The sequence below is a fragment of the Armigeres subalbatus genome, chromosome 2 (genome assembly GCF_024139115.2).
Source record: "Armigeres subalbatus isolate Guangzhou_Male chromosome 2, GZ_Asu_2, whole genome shotgun sequence".
Classification (NCBI taxonomy): Eukaryota; Metazoa; Arthropoda; class Insecta; order Diptera; family Culicidae; genus Armigeres; species Armigeres subalbatus.
This window is the reverse complement of record NC_085140.1, coordinates 66,440,319-66,467,437: the sequence shown is the minus strand read 5'-3', so window position 1 is coordinate 66,467,437 and position 27,119 is coordinate 66,440,319. Positions and strand designations below refer to the sequence as shown.

General features: G+C 41.8%; 1 protein-coding gene across 2 annotated transcripts in view; it reads left to right on the top strand.

Moving 5' to 3' along the window:
* LOC134208790 (diuretic hormone receptor) overlaps positions 1-27,119 on the top strand; it is a 216,943-nt gene that overhangs the window by 85,947 nt on the left and 103,877 nt on the right. For both annotated transcript variants that reach the window (XR_009978700.1, XM_062684740.1), the window contains one exon: positions 12,621-12,701. Coding sequence is in view for 1 of the 2 variants with exons in the window: in XM_062684740.1 (XP_062540724.1) it covers positions 12,621-12,701 (81 nt within the window). In the remaining variant the exon portion in view is untranslated. The remainder of the gene's footprint in view (positions 1-12,620; positions 12,702-27,119) is intronic.

Sequence of the window (27,119 nt, the reverse complement as noted above, 5' to 3'; positions counted from 1 at the left end):
CCCTACTTTAAAAGTAGGCATGTTTCCGGAATAAGTCAATGATGGATGTGATCCCTCCCTCGGAAGTAATTCTACCGTTTTGATATTTCGTTCTTCCGGAAAATATCTACCATCAGTCTAAATTTATCAGAAAACAGCCTCGACCTACTTTATCTACGCTAAGCAATACATGAAATATCCCTTCTTCTTTTACAGTTCGGAATTATGCCAAATGTCCGTTATGCCAAATGGCTCACTCTTTTCTTGCAGTTCAAAATTATGCCAAATGTCCGTTATGCCAAATGACCATTATGCCAAATGGCCTTTATGCCGAATGACCTTATGCCAAATGACCCAGACCCATTTTTTACACGGCCGCGTAAAAAAAATCCGAGTAAAAACAGAATCGGGTGTACAGTGATTTTGCTTAATCCCTATATTGACAAATATTTGAGCAATAAAGGACGCCATGTTAAAGTTTCGCCAGGAGCTTTTGGAGTCCACATTACGGTTCTGCTTGTCACAGACTTATCAGAAACAAATTCGGGAAAAATAACATAAGATTGCTTCTCGGGATTAATCTAAAACTTATTCCTAAATTAATAATAATCCACACCATGTTTCGCTAGCGTATAACAGCACAGATTTCACGTTTGAGTGGCATATGTGGAATAATAAAAATGACAGTTGTGCGGGGCTTCCGTTTTGAATGGAGTGCCCTTGAGAACGCGAGTGAATTTAGTTTTGGATTCCGGAAGGCTTGTCCTTAAAGCAGTTCTGCGTAAGAATTTCACAGAAACTGTACAAAATTTAGGCATATACAATCTCGGTAGATTTCAATGCCACTATTGTATTGAAATCTTTAAATTTTGTATCGTTTTAATTTAGTATCTGTATAAAAAGCTTACATTAAATCATTGCATAATTATATATAATTTTAAACAGGTACTCAGAAATGATTCATAATAAACAACTGGTGTTGAAATATATTTCTTTAAAATCATTATTGATTGCTGTATTATTTACGAAAATAAAAAGAATGATTGAAATTTTTTTTTTTTTTTGGGTTGACCAAATCGGGTCGAAAACGTGATAAAATCGTTTTTTGGGTGTTGAAAAACTATAAAGAGAGCGATTCTAGCATGATTTTTGAAAACGTCGTATGTCCAAATGAGAGACTCTCTTTTATTACGCTCTCTTTCACTAATATCGAAGCTAGTTTTGCATTTATTACAATATTGCCACCTCAGCACGCTAAACAAAGTTATTTTCTTCAGATCTCTGTGAAAAAATCCGTTAAATCCATTAAATAATCGAAAGCGAAAGTATACAAAGAGAGTCTCTCTTTTGGACTTACGATGGTTTCAAAAATCTCGCGAGAATTTAAATACGATGATATTGCCAGATCGACAAGGCGCTACACATCGTAATTACCAAAATTCCGAAGAATTATATTCTACAAGTGCAGTTGATAAAAAAAAGCACCCCCTCTATAAAGGGAGTTACTTAGCTTACTGAACTTACTTTTTGTTTAATGCCGTTAATAATATATTGATTGTAATAAAATAAGAAGCCAATGTTGGCGACTGGTCGTCAATTTAAGGTCTCAAAGTATCTTTTTTCTCCACGCACAGTCAAGCGAATCAAACACCAAAGCGGAAAATCATCTAAATTCGCACAATATCTGGTTTTCACTCTATAACGCTTAGTCAAACAATCACTCTCTACCACGCACGCGGGCACGCGACACCTTGACGGATTGATTAGTTATTCATTCATCTGTTTCGACTCCGTTCACTGCATGCGAAGACAGACTGAGATTCATCGCTCCTAGCGGTTCCAATTTGAAAACTTTTTGATAGCATGCCACAAAGCTCCCTCCCATGCGCTCCTCGCAAACACTACATTAAGGTGATTGAGCTGCTGTTTCCACTAGCCCGATACTGTCTTTCCGCATCCTGGAGCCCGATTCCCGTAAGTAAGTGTTATTACACGGATGATGGTGCTTCTATTAGTAGCTGCTTCCTACGGTGCATGCATTAGAGCGGATCCAGCGAACGCTAAGCAGAGCGTACTGCGATAACGAATATATAAACCATCAACAACCAGTGTCTGATCGGGAGATTGTTGATGACTGGAACTAGTGCACGGAATACCAATGAGCTGGAACGGTGGAACCCCTCCAAGAAGAGTGTGGTTTTCTCCGCTGTGGTTGTCACATGGACGTGCTCAGGGTGTGATTTTCTTTGGAGGAAATTGGAGTGGGAAGGCTTTCGGATTTGATGGATTTATTGAGATGCATGAAGGTGAAACTTTTGATGACTGTCTACCACGGATTGCTTCGGATTAGGAATCTGTTCCAAAATATGTTTATATAGGTATGGCTCACTGTGTTAAGCCGCACAGAAGCAGCTTTTATAGTAGGATTGTTTGTTGATATCAACTTGTTCTTGCGATTTTCCCAAGATTTGTGTTAGAATTTCATTTGAAAGTCTTTTGAATTTTCACGAAATATGTTCCTGAATATCAAAAGAAAATTCTCCCTAATCTCCATAGTAAGTAAGTCGATGACAATCCAAAATAGCAATTTGTTTGCGATGTAACTCGCTTTTTTTAGCGCAGCGCAGATTTGTAGCAAAAAGTGAGTTCAGCGGCGAATATGGAAAGTTCATAGAACAGGACACTGGGACATATGGAAATAATTAATTCATTACGACAGTATCTTCTTCTTCTAATTGGCATTACATCCCCAACTGGGACATTGCCGCCTCGCAGCAGTGTAATTAACTGCAAGGCTTCTAAGCCTAGTTAAAATTTTCGCATTTGTATAACATGATGCTAACACGATGATACTTGTATGCCCAGGGAAGTCAAGAAAATTTCCAACCCGAAAATTTCTTAGATCGGACCGGGAATCGAACCCAGCCCCCTTCAGCATGGTCTTGCTTTGTAGTAAGGGTATGCGATAACACACTTTTTCCTAACGAAACGAACGAAACGAAATATAAAATGACTATGCATACAAAATTTTACGCATGTCAGTTCAGTAGTTTCAATAGTTATCTATTTTGTATTAGCAAGTCTAGTCTGCATATACAATATACACAGTCATCACTTGGAAGAATCATGGAAAATGATAGATTTTTATTATTTATCTAGTCGATGTTTGTGTTCGGAGCACATCATGAATATAGTTCAATGATAAAAGCGGCCAGGCCTACTGTGCAGCGTTGTCGGATAAGTCGGCCACCGCGTTCAAAAGTTGTAATGTAAATGATGGTTCGAATTGAAAAGGTTGGTGTTATTGCTTAATATGAGAAAAGCATATTTTTCCATAGGGAAAAATTTATCTTTTATAGAGGAGTTGAGCAACATATCGCACCCATTCGATTTTTTTTAAATAACAACACTCAATCCACCTTCATATACCTATGGTACCGCACGTAAAAAAAAATATGTCTGCGCTTATTTAAAATCTCAACCACAAATAGAAAAATTTGTATAACAGTATAAGTTTTGAAAACAGCTTTTTTTTAGTTTCCAAAATTTTGAGAAATCAAGAAATCAGATTTGGCCATGCTTAAATTCCGCGGAATTTCGTTTCGAATCAGCGAAACCGAACCACCGCGGAATTTCGTTTCGAGATATCACATATGTTTACTTTGTAGCCGCGCATCTTACCGCACGGCTAAGGAAGGTTCCTTGACAGTATGGAGAACTCAAAAATAAAAAAAATAGTAAAAGATATTATGTACTCAGAATGATAAAGTACCTTGGGCAATGGACCTACTATTCCCGAGGCATCGTTTTGTTCGACAACGACCCATAGCGCGAAACAACTGACACGAACAGGCACATGGAACAATTTAAACCTAGCCCAGCAGGTTAAATTAGCACATTTTGCCAATGAGGCACGCCGTATGAAGCTTGAGATCCTGGGGCTTCGTGAAGTCTGTTGGGCAAACTTTACTAAGTTGGGCAAACTTCACTTCATTCTGGAGAACACAGAATGCTGTCGTGACAAATTCTGCTAGATATACTCCAGTTTCCGAGGTGAACACGCTCCCCAGCATTGTGGAGTTAGCTTCCTACTAAGCACCAGAGCATGAAATATTCTCTTTCATGACACATATTCGTTCCGACTTTTGACAATCGTGTTTTGATTATTCAAAACATAGAATGACTTACTCAGTTAACATAATTAGCCTTGATTATACTAATATTTGCCGCTAAAAATGCCCCTCAATCGAACGTCAGGATTAGATATATTCGTGTATTTAATAAATCCATCTAACATGTGTTTAGTTTTACGATAATTTGATAATTTTTAGAATCCAAATAAATACTCACTGACCCATATTTATTCCGAAAATTTACTGTGCAGAGCCGAATATGAATATGTTTAGAAGTGAAGTGACAAAGAAGGCCGATGGGCTTCATAAAAAATATTCGAATATTTAAAGCTCTGCTAAGCACACTATAAATGAGAGGATAATCGTTGACATAATTAGAACAGGGGTCCAAAGCCTTACTATAATCCAATGTTCTGCGCCAACCGATCTGCAAGACGACTATACGTACATCAGCTGGAAGTGGCAATCCCAACGAAAGAGCAGCTGAGCGCAACTTCTCTCGAATATGAGTGAAGAGATATTCAATCTGTCATTGGTGGCACCGCAACCATTGCACTAGGCACGGTTCCCCGGATTAGAGAAATTACTGATATGATGGCGAATGTGAGCAGTTAATGGAGGAGAAGAATTCAGCATGGGCGAGATTGCCGCAACACCATACGAGGGCGAACGAGGCACGATAAAAACTGGCGCGGAACAGACAAAACTCAATTTCCGGAGAAAAACCGCCAGCAGGAAGGTCGAGAGCGCTAAAAGACGGAGCAACTGTACAGCGCTTATAACGCACAAAAGTTCTATGAGAAGCTGAACAGTTCACGTAAGGGCCACGTGACACAGCCTGATGTGTATAAGGACATAATCGGGAACCTTCTTACAGATTCCAGGAAATCCAGGAGGAAATTGGCCGGTTCTGCCGCAGGAGTAGATGGAAGGTGACGTGTGCACCATCGACCAACACCAATTGCAAGAGAATTCGTGGAGCAGTACCAGGCGAGATTCATGGGCAAACGCTCTACCATGGACCAGGTGTTCGTCGTACGTTGCATATATTTCCGCGAATACAACAAGCCTACATATCATCTGTTTATTGTCATCAAATCCGCATATGATTCCATCGATCGAGACCAGCTATGGCGTCTAATGCACGAAAACGGATTTCCGGATAAACTGATACGGTTGATCAAGGCAACGATGGATCGGGTGATGTGCATGGATCGAGTTTCAGGGAAATTTTCGAGTCCCTTCGGAACGCGCAGCGGTGGTTATTTTTCGTGTCTGCTATTCAACATCGCTTTAGATGCAGTAATACGAGGGTCAGGGATTAACACGAGTGGTACGATTTTCACGAAGTCCGTCCAGTTATTTGGTTTCGCCGACGACATAGATATTATGGATCGTAACTTTGAGAAGATGGAGGAAGCCTACATCAAACTGAATAGCGAAGCTAACCGGTTTGGATTCGTCATTAACACGTCGAAGACGAAGTACATGATAGGAAGAGATTCAAGAGAAGACAACGCGAGCGACCCACCGCGAGTTTGCATCGGTGGTGACGAAATCGAGGTGGTCGAAGAATTCGTGTACTTGGATTCACTGATGACTGCCGAAAATGAATCTAGCAGAGAAATCCGAAGACGCATCGTAGCTGGAAACCGTACATAGATGAACTCCTCAACATGCTCCGATCGACTGGAGCTCGTACCAAACTGGCTATCTACAAACGCTCATTAGACCGGTAGTCCTCTAAGGACACGAGGTCTGGACGATGCTCGTGGGGGACCAACGCACACTTGGAGATTTCAAAAGGAAAATGGATCGATCAGATGGAGGACGATATGCGAAACCTCCGTAGACTGCGTGATTGGCGACGTGCTGCCATGAACCGAGCCAAATGGCGAAGACTTTTATGTACTGCATATGCCACTCCGGGGTAAGTCTGATCAAATAAAATAAATCTTTTTTATCAAATAAGAGGCCATCAAATAAAGGGCTTTCCCCAACAGCACAATTCAGTTCGATTTGGTTGCAGCAACTTAAATGTGACTGAATTTGTTTACAAATGAGTCATATGAACTTCTTTACAACATGTGTGCAGCTTGGGTTAAAGGGTGGTCTTCAACCGGGTACAATTTTTTTTGATGGTCAAAAATCAACACTGCATTTCGAGTGCCATTTTGGTTTTATGTAGATTTTATAACAATCTTATAGAGTAAATTATGGTCATAAAACTTAAAATGTTACATGTGGTATTTGTAAATTTCTAGAGAAATTCCTTCGGGATCAAAAATCCTGCTAAAATTCCATTACGAATCCTTTGGAAATTCTCCCAGATGTTGTAAATGAACTTTCTCGAAGAATTTTTTAAGAAATTTCAGAAGGAATTTTAAGAGTAATTCCTTGAAGATCTCCCGAAGAAAAAAATGGGGATTTCTGAAACAATTCTTGAGAAAAGTTCATTCACAATATCTGATGGGATTTCCAAAGGATTCGTAATGGAATTTTCGCAGGATTTTTGATCCCGAATGAATTTCTGGAGAAATTCACAAATTCCACAATACCAATTTGTTGACATCATCTGGCTTCTCCAACGTGGTTTGATCTTTGGACACTTTTCCTAAGTAGTCAGGTATTTTATGTTCCTTCTGAACTATCTGCACTTTAGACATTTCGAAACGGTTTACAATACATTTGCTGAGATCTGGTTGTACGTTCCCTACCTTTGGCTGGAACCATCAAATACTTAACGACAAGGGCTTTATACGCAGACAAAAACAGCGAAGAATCCAGGTGGTAATTATTGCCGTTCTTCCACCGGATTGTAGCGAAAAAATGTTCCAAGCAGTCCTAAGATAGGTTCCGGGTTCGCAAAAATTTTAATCCGAACGAGGCATGTAATTAACTCCACACTCCACAGCCATTTTATTGCATAAATGTAGAGCAACCATCCATTGATGAAATAGGGCAGCCGTGACGGCTTCACGAACGGTTTGTAATCGTTTTCCTGATTATTTTACCATTTCTATTAGTACAATTATTATCTCTATAATTAAAAAAAACAGTACCTTCTCGACATTGAGGCAATTTTTATCAATGAATCTCGGAGATTCGAGTTTCTTTGACATGCTTTCAAACATTGGCCACTGCGGTAATCGTGCTTGAAGGGGTCGTCGCATTATCTATTCAAAATATGCTTGAAAAACTCGTATGAAGTTAAAGAGCAGACTGTGGAGAATTACCTTTGTCGTATTATGGTTGGATGAATTTGAAGCATCAAATAGCTCGTCGAAATCCTCACAATAGGCAGCAGTACACAACGTATTTTTTTTTTTAAATTTTCGGTTTTTACATATGCTCGTAGACCTACGGCTACCGACCTGCTTAAAGTCTGAGCTGCTAATCCTACTCTCATTTCGGCAAATTGAGCTGTCTCGATGTGCTCCAAGGACAGTTTTGAACTGTTCGTGGTACATGCTTGATGCCTTCCCAGTAAAGTTGTTGAATGTGCTGGAAGCTGCATAAGCCTTCGTCGTAGATTGCGTTATGTTTTAATAAGTTATTCCTTGTTGATTTATACAGATATGGAGCATTCGGCAAGCAATATATTCTTTGCTTGTTAATTTCGAAGTAAGGTTTGTTCTTGCTTATTTGATATTCCTTGGTGAAAAGGAAGCTCTATTTACTGAGTTTTGATCATATACAAGTGCTTTATGGACAGAAAAAAATAGCCTATGGCTTGCTTAAAACCACTTTTGATGGACTTAATCATTACAACCAAAGCTGACTTTGCTCTTACGCTTGTGTAAGCGTATGTGCTACTGAGCAGTTTAGTGGGGTACCCACTGAAATAGTCCACTTTAGCATTACCGAAATAAGATTTTTTTTTTTTCAGCAATGGCCATCTCGTCATAAAATATAACTTTTCATCAAGCGGCGAAGTATCTGCTTTCAGTTTAACAAGTTGAGCACGGTTTGTGAAAAACCTTCACCGACGTCTATTTTTGCTAACCACGCATTTGTTTGTATTTTTTTTTTTTTTTTTTACAAGGGAGAATGCATTTACACACTAACCCAGTACACGTGCATTGTAGTTGCCAAACTACCACACGGAAGTGTACTGGAGTGTCGGACTCGACCATACCGGTAATACCGACTAAACTCCCTTGGGCTCCACCATCGTTTCCCAGGAACTACCTCGCAGTACTACTTCTGGGGGACGGCAGTACTAAGCGTACTCACTCATTATCGCTCACACAGGCACTCGTCCCACGCGAGACTGACTCGCACCCCATTCACTCCATTTGAGTCTTACTTGGATGCTCTCCCGGACGCTCTGCTGCCATGCCTCGAGGTGTCAATAGCGGTAACTGCCTGGGCCTACAGATATTGCGCTACGACACTCTGCCTCAGCACGAGCAGATCAATCACACCACTGCCGAAGCAGACCATACGCTACCCTGCCGAAGCAGGGACACTCCCCATGCACCACATGTGCACAACTGTAGGTGTGTGGGTACAACCCACTGCTACCCTGCCGCCGAAGCAGCTTCTCCACTCTCACTCACTCTAACACTCCACTGCAATGCCTCGAGGTGTCGATGGGATACCTCGACTCCTGCCTCAGCATGTGCAGTCCATACTCAGACTTCTGCTGCGCTTTGAGGTGACAATAGCGGCGGAGACACGCTATGACACTCCTGCCTCAGCACAACCAGATCACTCACTCCCTGCCGAAGCAGCTCACGCGCTACCCTACCGAAGTAGGTACACTCCACAACTTATTCTAACACTCCACTGCCATGCCTCGAGGTGTCGATGGCGGTAGCAACGCTACGACACTCTTACCTTAGCATGTGCAGTCCATACTCAGACTTCTGCTGCGCTTCGAGGCTGCCATAGCGGCGGCGACTCGCTATGACACTCCTGCCTCAGCACAAACAGATCACTCACTCCCTGCCAAAGCAGCTCACGCACTACCCTACCGAAGTAGGGACACTCCACATGCCAGTTGGCACTCCCTCCCTGGGCTTGTGCTTTTGAAGCGGCACACAGTCGCTTTGATAGAGTCCGCTTACGGGCACTTGTGGTTTTTTGGGAGGGATTTTAGCAGAGCCCACTGCTAAATCCCACCACGCCCTAGGCAGTTCTCCCTGACTCGCAGACAGCTGGGGAGGGGTCGTCAAGCCCTTGGACATGGTCCCTGCTGCCCCCACGCATTTGTTTGTATGCCTTTGTCGAACAGTAATGGAGCACTAAGGCCAAATTCTTCATGCAGTCAGACTACCTGGCAAAGCTAGGCTTCCTAAGCTGATTTGCTTGAAGTTCAAGTAATATCGGATCAGTTATTGCACTTGTTTCCTTGTGTACCAATAGCTTGAGCTCATTCACCTGTTTTCGAAGGCATTTGATAGTTGCTTGTTTATTATTAATAGTTTTCGATTTTCTCCTGAGCTGTTGCTTCATTCGTGTTTCACGCTCCTACATTTCAAGCATTTTTTCAGCAAGCATAATGTACCTCATTGAATCATACGTATAGTCATGATCATGATGCACAACTGCATCATCTTTTCTTGGTACGCTTGAATTCGAAAGAGGTATATATGGGCTGTTTGCATTATATGTATCAATCTCGACTTCTCCCGCTACTTCCGGACACCAATTTGTGTCTTGACTTTGGAAAGCAACATCCGCTTATGCCGAAGAAAGTGCTTCCACACATTCTTCCTCACATTCTTCATATCCGATGCAGCCCGAATTAAGATTGTTGCTTGTAAACGATTTGATACGTGGGATTACAAATTTACGTAAACTGGAATAAAACTTAAAGGTTCAGCAATTAAATAAAACATCGATGTTCTCTGACTCACCCCTGACTTTTATTGGCAGTATTCACAAAATCCTCATCTGAGAAATGATTCTGCCATATATAACTGTTTTCAGGCAACTTTTCATTTCCACCAAAACTTTTCCAAGCCTTGGTATGTCTGTCAATAAAACACCGTTGAAGCGAAGAATATATTTATTTGAAATACAACGTTACCTGTGTTTTGCCGTGACAATAAAGAACGATTTATTTTCTTTGAGATTGTGGTTGGAGCATCCCAATACACTGCATCGTTTAACTCCCATTCCAATTGTACTTGCTTACGAAAGTGAAAATTATAAATATTCAAAATTTGACAGCTTGATCGTTTGAACGAATACAACTTTTTGAACACACACCTACTGCAATACTATAGTTGAACCACAATTCGTAGATGACGCTTCAAAAGTGTCCCCCCAGCGTCCGGCAGAGTGACCATTCTTTCTATTTTTATTCTTTGCTCAAAGGAAATGTAAACTCATTTTTATACATAGAAAAAATATAATCCTCACCAAATTAATACTAAGGGTACATGGAGCTTATCGTTGCAATAGAAGATTACACCGAGTTTTGTCTAAAATTGGAAATTATTTTATTGGACATTTGTTAGAATGTCTCAATGTCTCAATATTAGACATCCCACAAAGTACATTGGTACTACTGCAGAATCATTTTCAATATATAGGGTAAGTCGGTATAATATGCCACCCCTAAGACAATACCTATGATAACTTTTTACTTTTCAACGCAATTCATGCAAACTTTATGTTCTTTGATGGTACAAAAAATCACCAATGCATTGCATATGAGTAGTCATATAAAAATATTGCAGAGAACACGTAATAAAGCTTGAAAAAAATGATTTCAACAAGTGCCTAGGTAAAACGCCCCATAACCAAAGACGTTTCATAGCCCTTCATTAGTATTTTATCAATCCCATAATAAAAAGGCTACAAACCCCTATATACTTGACATTAAAAAAAACAGCATAAGTCCATTTAAGCCGGTTTAAATTACATTCCATATCATTTGGAAGCAACTGCTGCATGCTCGCCGCGCTTGTGTCCAGTTGGTAACCAACTCAGTGTTCCAGTGCAAATTTTGCGGACAGTATGCTAGCATCGCTGCAGAATGTTGAGCAAACAATCATTGAAAGTTGCATCAAAATTGTAACTTTTTGTATTTTGCTATTATTTTACATAATTGTAATACAAAAATACTTCAACATTCACATAGTACGATGGTATTACAAATATTTAAAGGTAGCAACTAATTCTTACCCTTAGTTATAGTTTTCTAGAAATCAAAAGGAGGGCGTTTTGGGCAGGTGGGTCGCATTATAACGTTTTACCCTATATTTTCTTCAATCCTCATGCAGCAGAGCTAACACTGTCTACGCCATTGTGACCAATCAGGATCCGTGTGTAGCGACACATAACACTCTTCCCGTCTTCATTTCGTGCTCGTTTTTCCATCTCTTAGACTTTTGACCAGACTACCTCTTGGTTCGACTAGACTACCTAGTTCTATTAGGCGCCACCTCCATAATAACTGCGACCAACAATCAAACCGACGTTCAAAGCATGAAAAAAAGCAATAGAATGTCGTAATCCGGATTAACTGGATGTCTTCCCGAAAAGTGATATTGATTGCATTTTCATGAGTATATACTGAATAGTGATGAGCCCGCTTTATATCTTTGGGTGAAATTGAGTAGCGAAGGAAAATTTTTTTTTTTTTTTTTTTTTTTTTTTTGTGTCTTTATTAAGGAGACTTTCAGCCCGAGGCTGGCTCGTCTCCGGCGGAGGAAAACTCCATACCACCTAAAATGTCAATCCAGATCAGTATTGAACCCTGCCCAGACTAGCAATTATCCCGTCTAATCTTCATCTGCATATTCCATTCAGCTCCACTCTAACGGATTCAGACCAAGATGTTTCATTCGTTTCGCATGCACCGGCCTTAGCCAAGACCGCACCGGAAGCTGCTGTCGACTCTAATGAAAATTGATACCGATCTAGCGGGGTAGCCAACTAATGATGCAGGCACACGACGAGAAACCAGTACTACTGTATTTTTGCCAGCTGGTTTTGCGATTCCTCCTTGTTTTACTCGAATCTACGATGCGCTCAATTTTCCTCGTTCTTTTTCCTTTCACCCGATCAACGTCTATCGCATTCACTGTCGAGGACGGACGGACGACGGCAGCACAGCTAGCTTCTTTGCCGTTCAGTTGGCAGACAGACGTGACTCGATACCCCATATAGATTTTTCCAGATGCTCCCGAACAGTAGGAAACTAATTGCGGAATAATTAAAGCTTCAAACTGTCACTTCCGCTGTGGCCCCATTTTCCCCGGGTTCAGCTCAAATGGATAAACTACGATGTGCCAGACGAGAAGTGCATTAACTATTATCCTTCCGTTCTGGATGCACCGACGAGTCACGCTATCCCAACCATTCCGAGCGATGGCTGTGGTGGCGGAGCAAATGGTCAGAAGCCCAGAAAAATAATGACCCTTGAGCACGTTTGATCATCCGCTGATTCTAATGGAAGACTCCGTGGGGAATTGGGTTATTATCATGACACCATCTTGGTCTATAGTTTGAACTAATTTACGTATGCATATTCTTTTTCTGTACTTTCAGGGCTCTACCTTTACATGCTGGTTGTGGAAACGTTTTCTGGTGATAATTTGCGATTTAATATGTATGCAGCTATTGGCTGGGGTAAGTTTGATAATCTTCTAAGGTTTTTCAGAAAAAAAATAAATATTGAAAGACATAAATAAGCAAACATACGAACATGCAAAGCGGATCCTGAATGGTTTTGGATTACCACTAATGTCTACCATTAGTCAAGCCATTGCTCAAAACAACATCAAACTAATGGCTTCCAACCACCTCCTAGTCTCACTAGTCAACCACCAACCACAGTAGTCTCATTCAAATCATGTATACATCTAAGTGATAGCCGCCGCCAGTCTTGTTCTAGTGGTAGCTCTAAATGTAATTTACATTTTCCATCTCGTTGAAACGTCGCCGAGGCTCAGTTGTCGGTATCGTAGTCGAAGTTTTGCTCAGTTAAAACTCATTTATACAACACTTCGACTAACCTTAAAATGCCGAACACATAGCAATCCACATTTTTTGCTAGTTAATAGAGTGTACAGTGGAGAAATCCGATTTAAAAGAGTATCTCCCATCTCCTCCTATCACATCACAAGAATCATATTATGACTATTCTTGGTTAGCTGTGATATTGGGTAAGGTTTGGAAATATTTGGCATTGGTGCTATTCAAAAGTTTTGAAAAATCGTTTTCCATCCAACAAATAACCAAATAAAACATTTGCGAAACGATTTACTTCATTAGTTTTTGTTCGGCAAATATTTATCAACATCTGTTCAACACATTGGGACAATACTATCAACAATTATCTGTAAATATTATTATTTTTTACAGAATACATGAAAATTTCGCATAAAATGCACTTTGATGCTTATTTGATGACGATGATGATGATGATAATGATGATGATGATGATGATGATCATGATACTACTATCTATTGTAGCAAGGCACCTGCCAATCTGACAAACGATTCAATCTATGCACTGTCTGTCTGTCTATGCACTTTGATGCTTATTTGACCCCAAAATCCCCCAAATTTCCAACTTTTACTAGCAAAATTTTGTGCCCTTCTGTGGATCCACAGTGAAAAGATAAACACAATTTTAGATGAATGTCTTAAAAATAAAATGACATGAAATTTGCAAATTTGGACATTGGGACAAAACAAGCTCAATAACTACATACAGAACTGTTGCACGTCCATTAAACCGCACTATTTTTTTAATTTCTCTATAACGTTTTTTTTTTATTTTTAAGTATAAGTTCATCACGTTCGAGAGACACGGACAGCACTCACTGTCATCCTTGGAAAATTCCCTTTCGAATAAGCCCTTGATCTCTTCTGCAAGTTGTTTGTAGAGAAAATTATTATTTTTTTCCATCTTTGAAATCTGATTTCCCCGGTGTAAAGTGGTTTGTGGAAACTGTTCCGTTTTCCATCTGACAAAAAATACTGCACTAATTTCGTCGCTTCTTTTTACTAACATGGTGCTGAAAAAATCATAAAAATAAGAAACAAATCTAAGTCTATCTATTTTCGACGTAGTACTAGGTCTGTGTTTTCTACATTGGGGTACACTTTGCGATTGCAAAAATCTGAGACCGTTACGAAAATATGATAGACTTTGGACCTTAATAGCTCAGCCGTTTCTTGATTTTTTTTTTTCGACCATTCGATCAAGGAAGAGTCACCCGATTCTTTTTATTCACGGGGGATGCATGCCGTATGAAAAAATCCGTGTTATTTGTAAAAAAAAACGAGCAAAAAAAAAGTCATGTAACAAAAGTGAACGGGTATTTGGTAATCTGGGGGATGCGTTCCGTGTTAAAATAAATCCGTGCTATGTCCAGAAACCGTGTGAATAAAATCCGTGTACATAAAGAATTGGGTGTATTTATTATCAAAAACTTGCCAAAAATGTATAAATAGTAAATCAATCAATCCCGTATATGCATCGCAAGCACAGACATCAAAATCAAGCAACTTGCGGGCTTGGATCCTCAGTTCGTTCAAGATTTCACGTAGAACGAACGCAGTAGGGCGAGGCGCTGACAGATAACTCAACGAAAAACTCTCGCATCGACGGCAGTCGTCGAGATGGTTGCTGAAAATCATTCAACCTCAACGATGGCAGCTATAGCAGCTATAGCTCTTTGGTCAGCAGTGGCGAGTGTCCATCCTCGACAGTAGCACTCATCTGTGACAACGATGACGCCGGTAGCAGTGGTTCCAGCAGAAAGAAAATCATCGAGTGGCCGTCGTCAACAGAAGCAACACAAAGCAAAATGTACGCAGAATTTGATCAAACGTTTGCTGTGTTAATGTTGTCGACAAGATGAATACACCACTAGGTGTTCCAATCTGCCAAATTCACGATTCAGCCATCTTGAATTTTAATATGGGAGAGCCAGCCGGTTTGTTTTCGTTTTGCACTGAAATGAATTTTTCACCCCCGCCTTCTTCTCTTCCACAAACTTGGCAGATTGGAGCACCTAGTACTGTATTAATCTTGGTTGAGGAACAAAAACCGGCGTTGCCGAAAATTCATTCTAAACGGTGGCATCTTAGCGCAAAATTGTCGAGTAGCCGTCGGATAGAGAGGTCGGATTTCACATTTTGCAAACCCGGACCCGATTTGTAAATATCCTGCAAACCCGGACCCGACCCGAACCCGGAATAAAAAAAATATAAAACCCGCACCCGAGAATTTTTGCATTCGTAAACTTGTACCCGACCCGAGCCCGACATAATATAATTATTTAAACCCGAGCTGTACCCGAACTACAGTTTCTCCCGAAAAATACAAACTAGCCGCACAATTAACAAAACTGAATAACATAATATTCAATATTTTATTTTCGTACCCAACCCGAACCCGATGTTGTAATGATTTTTCAAACCTGTCGGGTTCGGGTTCGGTGGCTGCACAAAGGGGCCGAATTTTCACATTTTCAAACCCCTCCCCCCTAGTAGACTTTTCCAACCTGAATTCCTGCGAAATTAAAAAAAAAAATTCCGAAAAAATGCATTGGCCATCACTTATAACTTACCGTAGAAAGTATTTCCGGTGGAAATAAGAATAATTTCCCACGGACTTTCCGAAAAAAAAATCCTGCAGGATAGTAAAAAATTCGATACAACTTCCGAAGAAGTAGCCGCAGAAGCTGAACCCCGGCCAGGTACCTCCAAAACGGGGGGAGGAAGGACCTGGAAAGGTCCGTCCACCCAGGAAAGACGGTGGTAAGGGGTTACGGCAGGCTGAGAGCTCTCAGCCGCCCCAGACCAGGGAAATAGAGGGGGATGACGCCTCCTGGACCCTGGTCAAGAACAAGAGGAAACCGAAGACGTCAAGGGCCGAAAAGAAGGCCCAAGCGATCGAGGGTAGCAAGAAGTCTAGAGTAGGCGCCAATCGTTCCAGGGGCGATGCCCTAGTCATCAAGACGGACGAGGCTAAGTACTCGGACGTCTTGAAGGCGATGAGGAGTGACGTCAAGCTCGGTGAACTCGGCGCCGATGTATGTCGATTAAGACGCACCCGGATGGGCGAGATGATCCTCGAGCTGAAGCGGGGCGTCTCGCAAAAGGGCGCCGCCTACAAGAAGCTGGCGGAGGAAGTCCTAGGCGAGAGGTGAGCGCACTCAAGACGGAGGTGAATCTAAGGGTTAAAGACCTGGACGAGATCACCGAAGTCGAAGAGCTCGTCACGGCACTGCGGCGACAGTGTGAAGTGGAGACGCCCACCGCAGCCGCTACGGAAAGGTCCGGCAGGGACACAGGTAGCATTGGTTCGGCTATCTGCAGCGGACCCCTCCAAGGTAGTCATGTTAGGGAGCGTCAAGGTGGGATGGTCGGTGTGTCCTGTGGGCATATACGAGCAACTCGAAGTTTGCTTCAAGTGCCTGGAACCGGGGCACAAGCAATGGGACTGCAAGCTCTGTCGACGCTGCGGATTGAAGGGACATAAGGCACAATGCTACACGAACCCTCCCAACTGTTTGATTTGTTCCAGCAAAGCTGCGAACAGCAAGCAACCCCCATGGGGGTTCAAAGTGTCCGGCGTTTAATCGTGCTGCAAAATCACAGTGCAGGTAACGCAGCTAAACCTGAACCACTATGATGCAGCCCAGCTACTACTGTGTCAGACAAATGCTGAATGGGGGACGGATATTGCCATCATAGCAGATTCTTACCGGGTACCCGCCAGGAACGGTAATTGGGTCACCGATGGGTCTAAAATGGCGGCGATATGGAAAACGGGGAAATACCCAGTCCAAGAGTTGGTGTCTTCGACGCACGAGGGCTTCGTCATTGCCAAAGTCAACGGGGTCTTCTCCTGCAGCTGCTATGCGCCTCCTCGATAGTCGATCGAGCCAAACGAGTAGTTCGAACTTGAGGGTAGATGATGGCTACACTCACAGCGATCACCTGGCGGTTCCCTACAGTATCGACTATACGACCAGCATTCAGCGGACGGAAGAAGGGGCGAGGCCTAGCCCTCGTATGTGGAAGACATCATACTTCGACGACGAGGTGTTTAAGGAAGCGCTCCGCCGCGAGCACAATACTCTCGGTCTGAGCGGCAAGCAGCTGGTAACAGTACTCTCGCGTGCATGCGATGCCACCATGCCTAGGAAAGTCCACCCTAGGAATTGGAGGCCACCGGGTTACTGGTGGACTCAAGTAATTGTGAACCTGCGCCGCGCCTGCCTACGGGCAAGGAGGCGGATGCAGTGAGCACGCACAGAAGAGGAGCGCGTTGAACGACGGGTGGCGTTCGTGGCTACTAGAGCCGCTCTGAAGACTGAGATTAGATCAAGCAAAAAAGCCTGCTTCGAGTGCCTGTAGGGCGACGCCTATAGAGTCGTAATGGCCAAGACACGTGGGGCGATGGCCCCTAACGAGCGGTCTCCATAGATGCTGGAGAGGATCATCGCGGGGCTCTTCCCACGTCACAACCCAAGTCCCTGGCCTCACTTTGTGGAGCTGCCAGGGGCCAGAGTGGCCGACGAGGGAATGGTAACTATGGCGGAACTTGCGGGGATTGCACAGTCCCTTAGTGTAGGTAAGGCGCCAGGACCAGATGGTATTCCGAACCTGGCCATCAAAGCGGCCATTGCTGAGGCTCCCGAGATGTTCAGATCTGTCATGCAGAGATTCCTAGACGAGGGAGTCTTCCCTACAGCATGGAAAAGGCAGAACTTGGTCCTATTGCCAAAGGCGGGAAAAACAACGAGGGATCCATCGGCATATAGGCCAATATGCCTGCTTGATACGGCGGGGAAGGTACTCGAGAAGATAATCCTCAACAGGTTGTTGATACGCACGGAGAGTGCGGATGGTCTATCGAGTAACCAATTTGGCTTCCGAAAGGGTAAGTCGACCGTAGACGCTATCTTGTCGGTTACCAAATCCGCAGAGATAGCTATCCAGCGTAAGAGGATGGGAGTTCGCTATTGTACAGTAGTGACTCTCGACTTGAGGAATGTATTAAATTGTGCCAGTTGGGCAGCTATTGAAGATGCGCTCCTTGCGTCTTGGAATTCCCGAGTACCTGTACAAGATTCTCGGAAGCTACTTCCAGAATCGAGTACTGGTATACAACACGGAGGCGGGTCGGAAGTGCGTTGACATAACCTCAGGGGTTCCGCAAGGTTCCATACTGGGTCCGGTGTTATGGAACGTCATGTACGACGGTGTCTTGAGGTTGAAGTTCCCGGTGGGCGTGGTAATCGTCGGCTTCTGACGATATTACGCTGGAGGTCTAAGGCGAAACGATCGAAGAGGTGGAGTTTACTGCAGCCCACTCGATCGCAATTGTGGAGGAGTGGATGAGTTCCAGGAAGTTAGAACTGGTTCACCACAAGACTGACGTGGTTGTTGTTAACAACTGAAAGTCAGAGCAACAAGCGGTGATAAGGGCAGGAAACTGCGCGGTCACCTCTGAACGCCCCATCAAACTCTTGGGGGTAATGATCGACGATAAGCTCACCTTTGGTAGCCACGTCAATTACGCCTGCAAGCGTGCCTCCACAGCTATAGTGGCATTGTCCCGGGGCTAGTGTCGCTTTGTCCATACTGAGGTATGGGGGGCCAGCTTGGGGCACGGTCCTGCGTATTAACTGCTACAGAACGAAGTTAGAAAGTACGTATAGGCTCATGTGCCTAAGAGTTGCGAGCGCGTACCATACCATGTCGCACGATGCACTTTGCGTCATCACCGGTATGATGCCTATTAACATCGTTATCGGTGAAGACATAGAGTGCTTCGAAATGCGCGGCACGAGAGGCATCCGTAGAACTGTCAGGTTGGCCTCAATGGTCAAATGGCAGCGTGCGTGGGACAGTTCCACTAAGGGTAGATGGACACATAGGTTGATACCGGAGGGGGCCATGGGGAAATCACTTTCCACCTGACCCAGGTCCTTACAGGCCTTAGTTGCTTCAGACAGTACCTACACCGGTTCGGACACTCGGCCTCGCCCGAGTGTCCAGTGTGCGCAGGTTTAGAGGAAACGGCGGAACACGTGTTGTTCGTGTGCCCGAGTTTTCGCACAATGCGTGACCACATGCTTGCCACATGTGGTCTGGACACTACCCCGGACAACCTAGTCCGGAGGATGTGTAAAGATGAAGTTGGCTGGAACGCCGTTTTATCGGCTATCGTCCAAATTGTCTCGGAGCTACACAGAAGGTGACGCGTGGACTCGAGGAATGGCTAGTTCAGGCGCAAATAAGAGGTGGTCCAAGGGTTCGGAGTCGGCTTCATGAGTCATACCGGTGCCCTGTGGTCGAACTCGATCCTTTTATCGAACAAGTGGCCGCGCGAAGAACAACATGGTATCGTCGCTTTCGCGGCGTCGGTCAACCGGGCGGGTTCCGAGCCCGAGGACGGAAAGGGGTCCTCGTCAAGGCTGGGGCAGGCGTAGGCACCGCGTCGGCAAGTCCCTCTGTGTGTTGGCTAATAGGTTCTATCGCAGGGTGTACGCGGCATCATCATTCGTGATACCAGCCATGCAGAGGGAAGCAGGCGCGAAGTCGACCCTTCCCACTTTCCGAGGACATAAGGCGTGGTAAGGCCACCTGGAAAGCCGGCAATGCGCTGGCATGATACTATGGTGTTCTTCTAAAAAAGCGAGTCTCGATGTTCGATGCTGCAAGGACACGCAGCTAACCTCAAGGGTGCGTTGTGCACTGGCCCCCCTTTGAAGCATTACTTTCTGGTTGTACCGACGATAGCCTTGGCGGCAATGGAAACGGTTTAGCGGGTCGGGGATGCAGTCCTACCTCCCTCGTTTGCTGTTGGTGGTGGCCCCTAACCCCGCACTTCCTGGACAACCCAGGATGAGAAAGAGTGATATCTGCCTACCGCACGAAATCACACGACGCAGCACGCTATGTTTAAAGGCAACTATTATGCAAAGTGAATGCACCTCGGATGTTAAGCCGTTAGATCATAGATTTTGACCTCTAGTTTAAGGATCTGTGTCGATTAAAATATTTCATCGGTGAAATTTTGACTTTTTTACTATTTAAGGTACTTTTTTGACCCTAAAAACCTTTCCTGATTTAAAAAAAAAATTGAAACATATTATATAAAATCCAACCACTAAATTTAACACATTAAAAAAAACATTTTTCATATGATAAAAATAGTAGAAGTTATATTAAAATTACTGCCAGTTTTCAATGTTTTTAGGGTTTATTAAGAATAGATCAGGAGCCTTCCTTAGCCGTACGGTAAGATGCACTGCTATAGTGCAAGACCATGCTGAAAGTGGCTGGGTTCGACTCCCGCTCTGGTCTAGGAATTTTTTCGACTTCCCTGGGCATAAAATATCATCGTAACCTCGTGATATACGAATGTGAAAATGGTAACTTGGACTAGAAACCTCACAATTAATAGCTGTAGAAGTGCTAAATGAACACTCCAAAGCGGTATAATTATTTATGTAATGCCATTAAGAAAAAGTATTATTCAATTCCGAAACATAATATCACTTTTTAACATTTCAAATCAACAAATAATTAGAACTACGAACTAGTTCAAAGTAGTATTTATATTCTTTATTTCAAACTTGATTGGATTGAGGTTCAACAATGGACGTCTGCATAAGGTGACCACTGTCATATGCTACCACCGTGGATAACAGTTTACTTGCATACTGTTCATGTTTATTTGGCATTTTGTAGTTTTGCTAGATAGTATAGAAAATTCTGTGGATGGCTTCCGTTGTTTGCTCCGTATACTTTGTAAGACCTCTCTTTGATAGGCTCACAAAATTCAAGAATATGGAATTTCAATATAAGATTTTTTCCGGTGATTGGTAGCCCGGCTGCTATCCAACTGTCACAAAAGCTGGTATGGCGTCTGAACAGAAGATACACTAAAACAGCAATCAACTACCTGTGGTAGACTATCCAATACCTTGTAATAACCATTGCATTATTTTACTTTCAAAACACCCCGTTTTACTAAAAGACTTCGGCAGTAACGCCCAGTGAAACCAAGTTGAGCCTGATGGGTTGCGTTGACCTCTGATGTCCAGACTTCAGATTTGTCTTGATGTTTTTTCTGCTACAGGGCCGAATATTTGGTAAACCAATGCCACCAGCGAATGTAGCGTTGGAGGAGGGGTTTTGTCTAAAATTGTGTCATCATAGTCTCCTCCTTCCAGAAGATGATTATGAACACAACTGAAATATAATTGAGTATCTTTCTTAACCTGTCCAGCGTTAAACTCTGTTTCTATGATAACAAGTGGACGGTGCAGGGTTGCTGGTTTTTAAATTGACACGTATGAGATATGCATTTACACAAGAATTTGCTATCGAAAAATGGAATATATGTTCGGTGTCAACAGTATTTTTAGTATAACTTCTGCTACTTTCATCATATGAAAATTATTTTATATGAAAATGTTTCTTAAAGCATCAGCAAAAACATTTAGTGATTGGATTTTATGTAACTTGTTTCAAAAATTTTTAAAAAATCAGAAAAGGTTTTTAGGTTAAAAATATTACCTTAAACAGTAAAAAAGTCAAAATTTCACCGATGAAATATTTTAATCGACACAGATCCTTAAACTAGAGGTCAAAAACTATGATCTAACGGCTTAACATCCGAGGTGCATTCACTTTGCATAATAGTTGCCTTTAAACATAGCGTGCGCAGCCTGCGTGATATCGAGCATGATGCCAGTCGAGCTGGTCATCCAGCAAGACGAGGAGTGTTTTGAGCTACGTGACACCAGAGCAGCCCGCGAACGCATCAGAGTAACTTCGGTTGCCAGATGGCAGCGCGAGTGGAATAACTCTTCTAAAGGTAGGTGCGCCCACCGGCTAACACCTAACACATCGAGCTGGGTGGGTAGACCCCATGGGGAAGTTCACTTCCATCTGCGTTGCGTTGCGTTGCGTTGCGTTGTAACGGAGTATTTCGTAGATTGCATACTGATAGTTGTCATGTGTATTCTTTACCTTTCTTACCCCAATTGCTTATGGATTTCCATTTGGGATTCAATGGAAATCCAATTGGGGGTCCAAAATGATAAAACATGAAAGCTATCATTGCCGGCCACGCCCATCTTCTCCGTTACTAGGAAAGGGAAGGAAATGATGATATGACATCTACTTAACGAGAGGCCAGCGACTCACCGACGCCCTCATAGATGTCAAGGAATTGGATGGTGGGTAGGGTATGTGGTTTAGGAGTATCATTATAAGCAAATGATAGAAAATTTGTGGAAATACGTTGGGAGTGACTTTGCTAAGAAATTTATGTCACTCCATTATCCTTGCCGATGATTTTCCTCGGATGGGGCGAAGGTATTAGCCTCGCCCTGGCTAATAGCCTAGGTTTAAGCGCCTTTGCTCGCTCTCTGAAACGAAAAAAAGAGCAAAAAGAAATTAAATTCCCCTTCCCCCCTGATATGATAATGATTTTGATCAACAAATGAAATCTAAGTGGATGAATAAATGATCAAACGGCTGCAAACAAGCCTCTATTGTCGTAGCAGAAGCAAACCCGTATATTTTCCTTTTTTTCAACATCATTCAAAATGTAAGAATTCAATTAAAATATGAAGCGAAGAAATTTTAATAAATTTTAAGCAAACGTTTGCAGTACATGAGTAATGATAATGCTTTTTCCTGATACTACACACTTAAATCATTTCACAGATTTTAGTGAATTTCGGTGAATTTCACCGAAATCTCAACAGCACCATGTTATTGACTTCCCTTGATTTTTTCCTTTGTTCAACTGCTAAAACTGTCGAAAATGTGTGAAACCATCTATTGAACAGCTCCGCTTCTGAGAGCTCGGTGAAATCTCACAGAAATTTGTGATTTACTTTAAATGACTATGTATGGAAATCGTTGATGTTATTTGAAACTGTTATATTTAAATTAGATATTGTCATACAATTTTGCTTCAAATCGCCAATCATCAACTTGTGGATTATCTGTACAGAGATCTGATAATATTGAAATTAGATGATGATGAAAACAGAATATGATGTGTTATAATATGAACTAAAATCATTTTTATGAGAAAACAATTACTAAATTTAATAATTATACAGCTTTATTATTACACGCACCATTATGTTAGTCATTTTCGTTACCCGAGTAGCACAATCCAATCCGATTTGGTTGCAGCAACTCAAATATGACCAAATTTGGTTGCATGTAAGTTACTGTATCTTTTCTTCAACATGTGTGCTGCTTGGGTATTAATCTTCGATGAGAAACTTTAGGTGATTTCGTAGGCAAAATAATACGGTGTGTGTATCGGTCTCGACCGAACATATTGAAATATGAAAGGAAATTTAATGTTATCAGGATGAGGCTTATGTTATAGAAGCCACATTCATGAGTGTAAAAGTGTTACTAAAATTAAAAATTTACGAATTGAACTAAATCAAAGATGCAATGCAAATATCCATTATTCATAATTATTTTACACAATATTAGGCAGTCTATAATCCTAGATTTTTAAAGTGCCTTCAAAGTTCAATATCGAAGTAAAAGGACTAATGTTATGGAATCTTCTTGAATTATTTTTCTAGCTAAATAGTTGATATAGTTATAGAAGTAGAATAGAGAATACAATTGGAAAGAGCTCACCGAATATATCTTTAGATGCGAGCGCCAGATATATGTCCGAAAAATTCGTCGGGATTAGTATCAGCCGTCAATTATTAGTATGCTTCATCTATTACATCTCGTTCAACTTCAGTTCCGCGTTTCTCTTCATGTTCCGCTACCCAAGAGTGCAGGACCAATTCACTTCGTGCAGGAACGATCAATTTTCGCCCATTATCGTTGGGAGAATGATGATTCTGTAGTGCTTCATGAATACATATAATCAACTAATGTTGAGTTCTAAAGATTTTGATTTTATGAAGTATAATTTTTTTTCTTAAATTTTGACAATGGAGCAGCAGACAAATTTTCGCTACTTGTTCGTTCCACCGCACACTTTGATCTCTGGGGAAGTTCAGTTCCATCTGACACAATTTCAGTCATTCCATGGCTGCTTCCGGCAGTACCTCCACAGGTTTAGGCACTGTTCGTATGTCCTTGTTTCGAAGTAGAAATATGAGCTATGCTAAACGTTTGCGGTCGGGACACAACCCCGGATACCCTTATCCAGAGGATATGCCAAGCGGTGGAGAAGTGCAACGCAGTTTCGACTGCAACCACTCAGATTGCCTGCAGCTTGCAGCAGTCGATAAGCATGACAAACTTGTGATTGAATGAAGTGAAGTGAATGAGAGGTTTGCACATGTCGAGGTAAGAGTGTCGCAGCGGTAGACCTGTGCGCCGATCTACTTTGAGCCGGCGGCGGCGTGAACGCAATTTGCTAACGGCGGCGGCGACTTGGCCGGCGCCACGCCACGGTTGATCTCGGCGGCGGCGGCGGCGGCTCGGATCGGCGCGGTTCAAAATTATCCTTCAAACATTTCGTCAGTGGGTGACAAAAAAACCTTCTTTAAATATTTGCTCTTCGTGCCCTAATCGCAATAAGTATAATTTATATTGTACATACGCTGTAAAGTACTCCTTCGGGAACACCATGAGAAGAGTCGCCTAAGGTTCCTTCAAAATTCTTTCAAACTTTCTTCAGGAATTTCTTTATGGTTCCTTTAAGTGATTTCGCCATATTTTTTTCTTGAATTTTCTTCATGAATTCTTCAATAGTTCGTCCAGGTGGGTGTGTGTAATTAATAAATGAGAACACTAGCAAAAAAATCTGAATTATGGCTTCCTTAGCAAGACGGCTACAAAGCAAGGCTAAGTATGGTTCTTTGTAAGTTTTTTGGTACTTCCCTGTGCCTATGATAATAATCTTGATAGTTTACTTAGTCTACTTATTTAATGACTTAATTATTAACTGTGTAGGTTCTTAATAAACACTAAGCTGCGACATGGCAATTTTCAAATGGGAAATGCAATGCCAACCAAAAAGTTCAGATGAGAAAATTCCAGCAGGACATACGTGAGAATCTTACAGACATTTTCTAAGTACTTTCCCAGGTGTTTCTTATCCGGAAGATCTAAGATACGTATTGTTCATTCCTCAGAAATTCTGGATAAGTTCTAAACTCCTAGGTAAGGAATTCTTGTAGTGAATGAAAAATCTGTGAGAATAAAACCCCCTAGAATTCTTGAGTTTCACAGTAATTCTTGTGTAAGAATTCATAGGAGACTATTTCTTCATAATTCGTGAGGGAGAAATTCCTTAGAGTTATCAGAGAGAAGAATTACATATCTGGTCTATGGTGTGAAATTCACCAGGAACAAAGGAAGATATATTTTTTCCAAATTCCTGAAGGAAAAATTGCTTTTAATTTCTGGGGAAGGGATTTCTCAAAATTCTAGCCAGAGAGATTGCCATCACCTTTTGGAGGGGCCATTCCCCAATATTTCTTAATGAGTATTCCGGAAAGTTTCCGTAGCAGAAATTCTTGTAGGATGAAATTCTCCGAGTTCTGAAGACGAAATTCTCTACAAATTCTAAAACAGAAATATATCACAATTGTTATATATCGAGCTCCTATAATTCCGAAAGGAGAATTCCTCCGACATATCTTGGTGGGAGATTTCCACAGAAATTTAAGAAAAAGGAATAGTACTTGGTTTGAGGTGAGAAGGTAGGCTGTAGTCCTTTAGTTTTTTGTGGAGTTATTCCCCATAATTCCGGATGGGATAAGTTCTTAGAAGAATTTTTGGATATGGAAAAAACAAGAAGATTGGAAAATCAATTTCCCAGAACTCATGGAGCAGGAATTTTCTAGAATTCCTGAAGAAGAATTTGTATGGAATTCATGAAAAATTACAGTCTGATGGAGTCCTAAGATCCCAAAAATCCTTGGAGGAAGAATTTTCCATGATATCTGAAGGTGTGCTGGGTACATAATCAGAACTACTGGGAAGGGATTCCCCATAATTCATAAAGCAGGAAAAAAAACCCTGTGTTCTAGTAATATGAGCTTCCCAGATTCCTTGAAGAAGATGTTTCGTAGAATTCCTGGGGGAGGATTTGCACAAAATTAAGGAAAAAGGATGTTTCCAAAATTCTCAAAGGGGCAATTCTTCAAACTTCTTTGAGAGTAGTTCCTCAGAATTTCTGTAGTTTCCAGAAATTAATTTTCCAGAATTCCGATAGAACACATTTTTCAGTAAGTGATTGCTCAATGATATAAGGAAGATTTTCTGGTTTGGTACTAGTTATGTAAAAAGGTGTTCGCTGATTTTTCTAGCTCTTCTATGAGAAATGGTTCAATGTTGGTGTTGATATTGCCAGAAATGGAATGCTGATCGCACCATCTGATAGCACATTACATCAAAATATCTGTCATCAGTAAAAAAAATCAGATTTCTTCAAAAAAGATATATTTTTAGATATATGTTTTCACCATATCCGGTGAATTAGTGACATAGCGAGAAAATTTTCTTGTGAGACAGGGGGAACTCTTGTATTGAGTTTGATCAAACAACTAAAAGTTATGATTCTGCTCGACATTGTACCCTCCGTCGTTCAAATACAATGATTCACAATCTTTTCATTTTCTAAGCTTCTTTTGAGCAATTCAAGACAAAATTTTCAAAACGACTTATCTGCTTTCGTAAACAAAGATTCAAACGACGATTTGACGAATCTGATAGCTCTCCCACGCAAACTTACACCATCAATAGGTGAAGGTTTCCGCTACCTGTTGATGGTGTTGGTTTGCGTGGGAGTGCTATCAGATTCGTCAAATCGTCGTTTGAATCTTTGTTTACAAAAGCCGATAAGTCGTTTTGAAAATTTTGTCTTGAATTAAAATAATAAGCACAAAGTACCATTCCCCAATTTTCAAGAATAATTTGAAAGGACTCGTCCCTACCGACATAGAATAAAAATGGATATTCCTTAAACATTTATTGGATCCCAGTCCATATAAGAATTACCTGAAGTACAGGTCTTGACCTCCTTCGGAGCTGCTTGCTTTTCTAAATCGTTTATGT